This window comes from Myxocyprinus asiaticus, chromosome 23, assembly GCF_019703515.2.
Source record: "Myxocyprinus asiaticus isolate MX2 ecotype Aquarium Trade chromosome 23, UBuf_Myxa_2, whole genome shotgun sequence".
Taxonomy (NCBI): domain Eukaryota; kingdom Metazoa; phylum Chordata; class Actinopteri; order Cypriniformes; family Catostomidae; genus Myxocyprinus; species Myxocyprinus asiaticus.
This window is the reverse complement of record NC_059366.1, coordinates 36599872-36609507: the sequence shown is the minus strand read 5'-3', so window position 1 is coordinate 36609507 and position 9636 is coordinate 36599872. Positions and strand designations below refer to the sequence as shown.

General features: G+C 37.9%; 1 protein-coding gene across 1 annotated transcript; it reads left to right on the top strand.

Annotated features, from left to right (window-relative positions):
- Positions 1-2241: 2241 nt before the first annotated feature.
- Positions 2242-9282, top strand: wdr89 (WD repeat domain 89). Its single transcript, XM_051651787.1, has 3 exons — positions 2242-2349; positions 5686-6403; positions 8603-9282. Exons 2-3 carry the CDS (start codon positions 5710-5712, stop codon positions 9097-9099), a joined length of 1191 nt encoding a protein of 396 aa, XP_051507747.1. The 5' UTR covers positions 2242-2349; positions 5686-5709; the 3' UTR covers positions 9100-9282.
- The last annotated feature ends 354 nt before the right edge of the window (positions 9283-9636 follow it).

Genomic DNA, 9636 nt, shown 5'->3' with positions numbered 1-9636 from the left:
GCAAGTGAGATGAATAAAAAGCTCTGTTGCATAAATATCATCCTATTTTTATTTGAACATGTATTTTGCTACGAGTAAACGGACTCCCGAACCCAACTACTCTTTATAATGTTTGGATTAACACAGGGTACTGTGATACAAATGCACATGCACAATAGTGCACATTAAGAATAACATAGTACAGTATAAAATACGATGCATAGGCCTAATATTACAAATAAGAAATTACTGGCTCAAGGTCTTTTCTTTTTAAATTACTGCAATATTTTTGTTTTCTATTTTCCTCGCAATAAAAATAACAGTGTGGTTCTGAAGTTCGTTTGTGTACAGTAAACTATTGCATGTAAAGAGTCATTTTATGGGAATATGATATACAGTACATTAAATAATGTATATTAAGACAAAACACCATAAGCAGACTTTAAAAAACAGACCAGGTTTATGTTTGCAGTACAGAGGTTTCAAGTAGATACTTGTGTGGGGTACCAGCTGCACCTACATCTGCGAGTCATCGTTTTCTATAATGAATATCATGCAGAACCCGGATAGTGCACATCTTGATCAGTGTCTCAGGACTGCTACAGCTGAGTAAAGTCCCAACATCAGAGGTTGCTTATAAAGTGAATAATTGACTGGATAATGAGATTGTAATAAAGTTTTTTTTTTTAAATAAATAAATAAATAATAATAATAAAAAGAAAATAATAATAAAAAATACTATTGTCAATCTATAGTCATCTCTCTGGTTCTCCCTCTCTCTCTCTCTCTCTCTCCAATGTACACCGATCAGCCACAACATTAAAACCACCTGCTTAATATTGTGTAGGTCCCCCTCGTGCCGCCAAAACAGTGCCAACCAGCATCTCAGAGTAGCATTCTGAAATGATATTCTTCTCACCACAATTGTACAGAGCGGTTATCTGAGTTACCATAGACTTTGTCAGTTTGAACCAATCTGGCCATTCTCTGTTGACCTCTCTCATCAACAAGGTGTTTCCATCCACAGAACTGCCCCCACTGGATGCTTTTTGTTTTTGGCACCATTCGGAGTAAATTTTAGACTCTGTTGTGTGTGAAAATCCCAGGAGATCAGCAGTTACAGAAATACTCAAACCAGCCCATCTGGCACCAACAATCATGCCAAGGTCCAAATCACTGAGTAACATTTTTTTCACATTACTGATGGTTGATGTGAACGTTTAATGAAGCTCATGACCCGTATCTGCGTGATTTTATGCACTGCACTGCCGCCACATCATTGGCTGATTAAATAAAATCTCAGATAAAAGTCTCTAGAATTTACTCCGAATGGTGCCAAAAACAAAAAGCATCCAGTGAGCAGCAGTTTTGCGTAGAGAAACGCCTTGTTGATGAGAGAGGTCAACAGAGAATGGCCAGACTGGTTCAAACTGACAAAGTCTACGGTAACTCAGATAACCGCTCTGTACAATTGTGGTCAGAAGAATATCATCTCAGAATGCTATTCTGAGATGCTGGTTGGCGCTGTTTTGGTGGCACGAGGGGGACCTACACAATATGTGGCAGGTGGTTTTAATGTTGTGGCTGATCATATCCCTGTTCTCTTTCTTTCTTTCTTTCTTTCTTTCTTTTCTATTTGACCTTCCCCTACATGTTTTGATGGCAGTGGTGTTAATACCAACTGGTCATTATAACTAGTAATGAGTTTGATTAAATATGATTGGATAGTAATCATTTAGTTATGATTTGATTAAATATGATTGGATAATCGATTACTTATGATTTTCAAGTAATTTAATGACAGAAAGATTCTAAAAGTTTCTAAAAATGTTTGAAGGATAGCTCATATCAATTTTATATGGTAAATGGCAATGTCAATAACTAGTAACTTATTTTGGCAGAAACTGTGATAGTGTGGTAACTGTTGTAATCGTGGTAAAAAGTTATAAACAACACTTCTATAATAATGGAATATAAAGCATTTCTATATCTGTAGAGTTCAATTAAACAAATGTTAAAGCGTTCTCTCTAAAGTCATCGTTAAATGTCTCATAATGGCCTGACTCTTGTATAAAATGAAGGTATCACATTTTATATTAAAGAGAAATACTGCCATCTAGTGGAGGGCTTGAGTGCCAGTCTCTGTTGACAGTCTCTCACCTCATTTCATTGATTGTTGACACGAATACAAATAATAATGTTTTTACGTTATCGCTTCTCAGATTCATAAATATTGTTTCATTAAAATATGTTTTAGTTTTTAGAACAAACGAGAACTAAACACACGACGGAACTAATGTTCTCCAATACTGTGTTTCCGGAGAGCATTTTAGGCGGTGATACAACTGATGTCTGCCAACGATATCACATGTGAGTATTTTACTTTCATTTGTTGTTAAGGATGATAAAATCAGAGTTTATTTTTTATAACGCCAACAGAATTACGAAAGCATGAAAACAATATAACCATATTATTTATATATCTAGATGTCCTAGCAATGCAGAATTCTGATTCTGATTATTGAACACTGACAGTGGTATAGAACCTGCGTGAAGTTGGCCCCCCACACATCGCAAAACGTCGGCAAAATAGTCTCAATCGTTTGTGCCGGTAAAAGTTTCGTTTGTGCTGCTTCGGTTTTTAAAACATTAGACATTGAATTATAGACGATGACGTCACCCGCCCCCCCACATGCTCTAAATTCACCCAAAATAAGCTCAATCGGTTGTGCTGGTTTGTGCCGGTAAAAGTTTCGTTTTTGCGACAGTCTTTTTTTTTTAACAATACAGTTGAAGTAACAAGGTAAGATCCAAATGGCAAACCAAATCACATAAATAGTCGCATTCACTTAACTGTTACCTATCCACTGTGCGTTTTCAACTTTTAACGGACACAGCGGATCACATAGAATGTAACACAAACTCAAAGTGTTTTTACTTGTTACTGTATGTAATTATGTGAATAACAGTAGTAATATTAACATTGTCATAAATACAGGCACCCTAATCTGTTTGCTGTAGCTCTGTGTTTATACATACATAGGCTGTGTGTGTGTGTGTGTGTGTGTGGGCCTATACAGTACAGGTCAAAAGTTTGGAAACAATACGATTTTTAAATGTTTTTAATTAGGAGTAGCTATGCTGCCATTTTGGACTATGGCCTCTTTTGATGAACACAGGACAGTGAAAATGGAATCTCTGTCGACTGCTTGTTTCTTGGGCATCTGGCATAAGCAAAACATAATTACCCACTTAAATAATCCTGACTCAAAAAATGTTATGTTCAGTATAAACTTGTTTTCATGTATTACTGTACTGGTCCGAATATAAGGATAATATAATATAGTAATAATATATAAGGATAATATATCTTATATTAGGACCAATATGGTAATGTTGACCCCTAGATGCACAATGTATTCAAAAAACTAACATGGGTCACATGTGCAACTTAATTAGCATATATTAGTATTAGCAATGAGTTTTCTGTTCAATAAACATTGACAATCTTAGCTCTCTTGAATGTTGTATCATTATTCTTGAAGTTAACAAATAATATTGTAACTGACAAGTGTTAAAATATTGTACTTACATTGGCCAGAATTTTATTTAGTAATGACTTTTGTAGTTTGATTTATATCGACTTTTTCTCTACTAACTCTACACTAATTTCCACATGAGCATCTTGAACAGAAGTGTCACTTGTGCCTAGTGATGGCAGTGAAGTGTAGCAGATGATACTCCATGTAAATACATAAAAAGTTCAATCAGGAAAGACCAGTGAATGAAGTAAAGATAATTGTTTATTGAACAAATGATGTGATGATTAGTCTTGACAGAAAGTCTTCGGCAATTCGACACTAAAAGTGTGTTCACATCGAGGAGATTTGCGCTTTTGTTCTCGTGCCCAGAGCTGAGCGAAAGTGAGTGACAGAAAAAGAGTCCGACAGACATCAGATGAATATTGAGCTGCTGCTGTCTGAACACCAATACGTTTTTAATAAACACCATAGCGACTACAAAAACATTAATAAGGAGTTGTTGTTGTATTAAAACATCTTCATCCAACATTTTGGTAAGAGATTGAAATGACAAACCCGAAATAAAATGCTCACTGCTCATAAATCGTACTGACTACACACAAAACAAGATAGACCTATTTTAGAAATATATAATATAGTAGCCTAATATATAGTAATCAGAATGACCGAGACTGCTACTAACCTATATTTGATTTTTGTGACCATTAAGTGATCTATTTTATTCTGTCAGTATTGTATTCAATAAATATCAGCATTTATAATTCGCCTGTAATTCAGTGTCTAATATTTAAAAAACCGAAGCAGCACAAACAAAACTTTTACCGGCACAAACGAAGCACAGATGATTGAGCTTATTTTGGGTGAATTTGGAGCATGTGTGGGGGCTGGTGACATCATCGCCTATAACTCAATGTCTAATACTTTAAAAACCGAAGCAGCACAAACTAACATATTTACAGCACAAACGGAGCACAAACGATTGAGACTATTTTGCCGACGTTTTGCGTTGGGTGGGGGGCCAACTTCACGTAGGTTTGAAACGATCCAGGTTTTTATTTATTTATTAATGTATCTCAGTTATTTATTTATCAGGTTATCTTGTTTACACTAAATCTTGAGTGTTGCATTTTAAGCCTGGTCTATAATAACATGCGTTTAGTTGCTGCCATGTATTTACATACTTTATGATGTTTACATTGCAAAACCATAAAATTAATAATTGTTGCTGAACAGAGTACCTGTGCATTATATTTTAATTTCACTTAATCAAACTGTATTAACTTTATATTTGGTTAAGGTTGACATAATATTGTATTTATTTGAATGCATTATTTTATTTTATTACAAAAATTAGTTTGAAATTAAACAATAACTGGCAGACCCCCCTTTGAAGACCTCTGGACTATGGCTACGATGTTTTTAATGCATTATCTTTCCAATTACAATATATACATGAAATTGTTCATGGCTTGGTATGATACTGTCACAATACTTTAGTTCTTTTTTTTTACACTTGCAAAAATTTATTTTAAGATTCATGATTTTACTTTTAAAGATATTTATTGTGATTTCGGACTAAAGCACTGAACTGGTAAGTGGAAGGTTGTTGGTTCAATCCCCACAGCCACCACCATTGTGTCCTTGAGCAAGGCACTTAACTCCAGGTTGCTCCAGGGGGATTGTCCCTGTAATAAGGGCACTGTAATTCGCTTTCAGCCAAATGCATAAATGTAAAATGTAAATGTTATTCTACTATTCATGGGGATATGATCACATGACCAGGCAACCGCCCTGTTATTGGACACTCTATCTCATTTGTATATCTCAGTGTATTTCTGCAATGACATCAGTATCTGAAAACGATTGTGTCTGAGTGATGCTGCTGCATCCATTCCCTTAGGTGTTAGTGTAAGTCACAGATGACATAAATAAAGTGTACCCAGGCTGCTATTTTCTATGTAAACAAGCAGCATGACAGTGCTGCTCCTATCTACTGGGGAATGGGGAAAGACTGAAATCTGCAAAATGGTTGGTCAAGATTATGATCAAAAAACATCAGATCAGTTTAAGTGTGTCTTTTTAATCAAGATATTTGATCTCTATTATTGCAAGTCACTTTTGATGAAAGCATCTGCAAAATAACTAATTATTTGTTTCATTTAAGGTGCCAGGGTAATCTGAGACAGTCATGGACACTCTTGAAAACACCTTTAGGGATCTCTCCATCACCCGGAGACTGCAGCCCAGTGAGCCCACATACATTCTGGACCTCTCTCTTCCATCCTCTGCCAGCAGTGGCTCTGCTGCAGGGTCAGATGTGCTTGCTTTGTGCTGCTCTAATCACTCTGTGCACCTGCACTGCAGAGAGACACTCCGCCTGGTGGGGGACTTCCAGGGTCACACAGCTCCTGTGCGTGGGGTCCGTTTCTCTCACCTCTCCCCCCACCTCCTGTTCACCGGCTCTAGTGATGGGACACTGCGTTGCTGGGACGTCCGACGGCCCAATTCCGGCTCAACCCAGGTGTTCCGTAGTGATGCGACCCATTCATACTGCTCCTTTGATGTGTGTTGCAATGATCATGTGCTATGCGCAGGCACGGAGCGGGTGGAAGAAGACAGTTTTTTAGTATTCTGGGATGCACGTATGGTTCAGCAAGGGGTTGAGACCGGCTCAAAGCAGGGCGGTCTGCTGGGCGTGTACTCAGAGTCACACAGTGATGACATCACTGCGGTGAAGTTCCACCCACAAAAGGCAGACCGTTTGGCCTCTGGGGCCACAGATGGGCTTGTGAATATCTTTGATCTGAGTCTGGGAGGAGAGGACGATGCTCTTGTCACCACGTGTAACTGCAATTCCTCTGCCAGCTCACTCTGCTGGACAGGTAGGTAGTAAAAATACACCTGCCTGAACAATCTAAGAGTTATATAACAGTAAAGATTTAGTGCTCTTATCAAATTAAAAGGAAAAACCTCTAAATATAAGGGAATTTTGAAATTGTGATTTCCAGGCTTGGGAAAAGTCTTAGAAATTAATAAAATCTTAAAAAGACATTGAAATTCTGATATTGCATATACATTTTCAGGGTATGCTCAGCTTTAAAATATTGAATCTTTTATTGATCATTGTGTGAACTCTTTATATTTGTAATTATTTTCTAATTACTTTTAAATTTCCTCAGCCAGTAATCATTAAAGGCTGGAAAGTTTTTTGAAAATTCATTGTTTTAGAGGTGTAGGAACCCTGTAGACATTTTTATTCATTTGAGCAATTTTAAGATGGCATAACTAATTAAAAAATTTTGTTAAATAATCTATAGATATAAATAGACTCCACACTGAAAAATGGATGTTTCCAAATGAAAAGAACAATTTGCTGAATATTTTTTTTAATATGGAGGAAATCAATATTTCCTTCAGCGTCTCATTCAAAAAACAAAAACCCACTTTCCATAACATCCCTAAGTATTATTTGTAATCGGAACAATTCAGTCATATTTAAAAAAAAAAAAAAAAATCAGCTTTATTTTTCTGGATATTTGTTCAGGTCTTGTAGACATTTTTAGTTTCAAACTGTTGTACATTTAAAAGAAAGTGTTAGAGGAATTGTTCACCCAAAAATTATAATAATAATTGACCAAAGTCTTTATAGCAAGTCAGGTCACTCTGCAGCCATCTTTGGAATGCTCCCGGGCTGCTATTTTCTATGTAAACAAGCGGCATGACAGTGCAGCTCCTATCTACTTGAATGGGGGAGACCAAAATCTGCAAAATGGTTGGTCAAGATTATGATCAAAGAACATATTTCACATCAGCAGTAAGATCTTATGACACTGGTATCATAAATTGTACTTCTTTACCTCAGATCACGCTAAAAAACTAAATTTTCCCGCCTTGTATAGCTAATGCGCATGCGTGTTCTCGAGTTGATTGACATGAGATGTCTGTATCTAAAAGGTGATTGGCTCTTTTACCTTAAGGGCGGGACTTACCGCCTTGACCGTTGGGTGTTCCAATTTCTCCCATTCGTTTTTTTTTTTTTTCCTCCCAATTTGGAATGCCCAATACCCAATGTGCTTTTTAAGTCCTCGTGGTCGCATAGTGATTCGCCTCAGTCCTGGTGGTGGAGGACGAATCCCAGTTGCCTCCGCATCTCATATCCGTCAACACGCGCATCTTATCACGTGGCTTGTTGAGTGCGTTGCCATGGAGACATAGCACGTGTGGAGGCTTCACGCCATCCACCGTGGCAACCATGCTCAATTCACCATGCGCCCCACTGAGAATGAACCACATTATAGCGACCATGAGGAGGTTACCCCATGTGACTCTACCCTCCCTAGCAACCGGGCCAATTTGGTTGCTTAGGAGACCTGGCTGGAGTCACTCAGCATGCCCTGGGATTCTAACTAGTGAACTCCAGGGGTGGTAGCCAGCGTATTTTACCACTGAGCTACCCAGGCCCCTCTCCCATTCATTTTAATAGAAGTGACCCGTCTCTGCTAAATAGTCTCTGAATTTACTCACCATTATGCCATCTCGAACTCGTATGATTTACTTTCTTCTGCAGAACACAAATGAAGAGTTTCTGAAGTATATATAATGTATGTTTGTCCATACAATGCAAGTCAATGGGGTCCAAAATTTCAAGCTCCAAAAAGAAAATGAAAAGCGAAAAACAGACCAAAATGTAACTTTTTCACTATAAATCTGCAGACTCCTTGGCAGGTTTATGAGAGAAGCTTGATTACACTTCCTTGTGCCGTCAAAATTGATAGTTTCTCTCCCAAAACCGATTGTATGGCCTCCGAAGACATGGAGTAAACCATTTGAGTCAAATGGATTACCTTTATACTGCCTTTATTTACTTTTTGGAGCTTGAAAGTTTTGGACCCCATTGACTTGAATTGTATGGACATGGAAATACACATCATATATCCTTAAATAAAATATTTGTTTTTGTTCTGCAGAAGAAGGGTGGGTAAACGATAAAAGAATTTTAATTTTTGGGTGAACTGTACCATTAACACCACCCTTATTTTTAATTCCCAGAGCCATAAACTGACATTTTATCTCTTTGACAGGCAAGGATCTTGACCAGCTGCTTTGTCTGACCCATGCTGAAGGGCTACACCTGTGGGACCTGGCTCAACCAGATAGCGATGACCCTTTTACACTTCTGAGTTCGACTGATGCTCGAACACTTGTCCAGCTCCCTGATGGAGCCTCACTTGAGTACTTTGTGGGCGGTACATGGCTATCAGATGAGGGGCGTATTCTTTTAGTGGGAGGGACCAATCACGGAGAGCTCCACCTCCTGGACTGCAATGGGAGTGGTCTGAAGTTAATTAAATCCTTGAAAAGGGGTCACTCAGCCACAGTGAGATGCTTCCAGTGGGATGTGATTGGTCGATCTCTGCTGACAGGCGGGGAGGATGGCCAGTTGTTGCAGTGGAAGGCAGGAGCAGAGGAGATCAGTGTGCGAAAGAAAGACACTCTGAAAAGCATCTCTTCCATGCAGCTCAAATCTAAAGCTCACCGAAAGCATGCTTCAGTGAAAGACAAGACCAAGCCAGTATGATCACACACTGCTCAAGAGAAACTCAGATTCCATTAAGAGCCGGTCGACACTGAAACAAAATAGTTATTTTATGAAAATCTTATGGGATGGAAATTTTAAAGTGCGCAGCATTTTAAATATATTGAGCAGCTCGAGTCTGATGTCTTTGCTGTCACAATTGTAAGAATAAATGATTTGAGAAAACTTGCTGGGTTTTTTCTTTCAAGCATTGAAATCTTACATCTTAAAGGGATAGTTTACCCAAAAATGAAAATGCTTTTATCGTTTACTCACCCTCACGCCATCCCAGATATGTATTACTTTCTTTCTTCAGCAGAACACAAGCAAAGGCTTTTAAAAGAATATTTCAGCTCTGTAGGTCCATACAATGCAAGTGAATGGTGATCAGACCTTTGTAGCTCCAAAATTCACTTAAAGGAAGCATAAAAGTAATCCATAAGACTCCAGTGGTTAAATCCATATCTTCAGAAGTGATGCAATAGGTGTAGGTAATAAACAGATCAAAATTTAATTCCTGTTTTACTCTAAATCTCCACT

Bases quoted from the DNA above. Each gene is read 5' to 3' on its own strand.
- wdr89 (XM_051651787.1), top strand. From the start codon at position 5,710: ATGGACACTCTTGAAAACACCTTTAGGGATCTCTCCATCACCCGGAGA. The intron at 6,404-8,602 runs GTAGGTAGTAAA...TCTCTTTGACAG, and splicing joins CAGCTCACTCTGCTGGACAG to GCAAGGATCTTGACCAGCTG.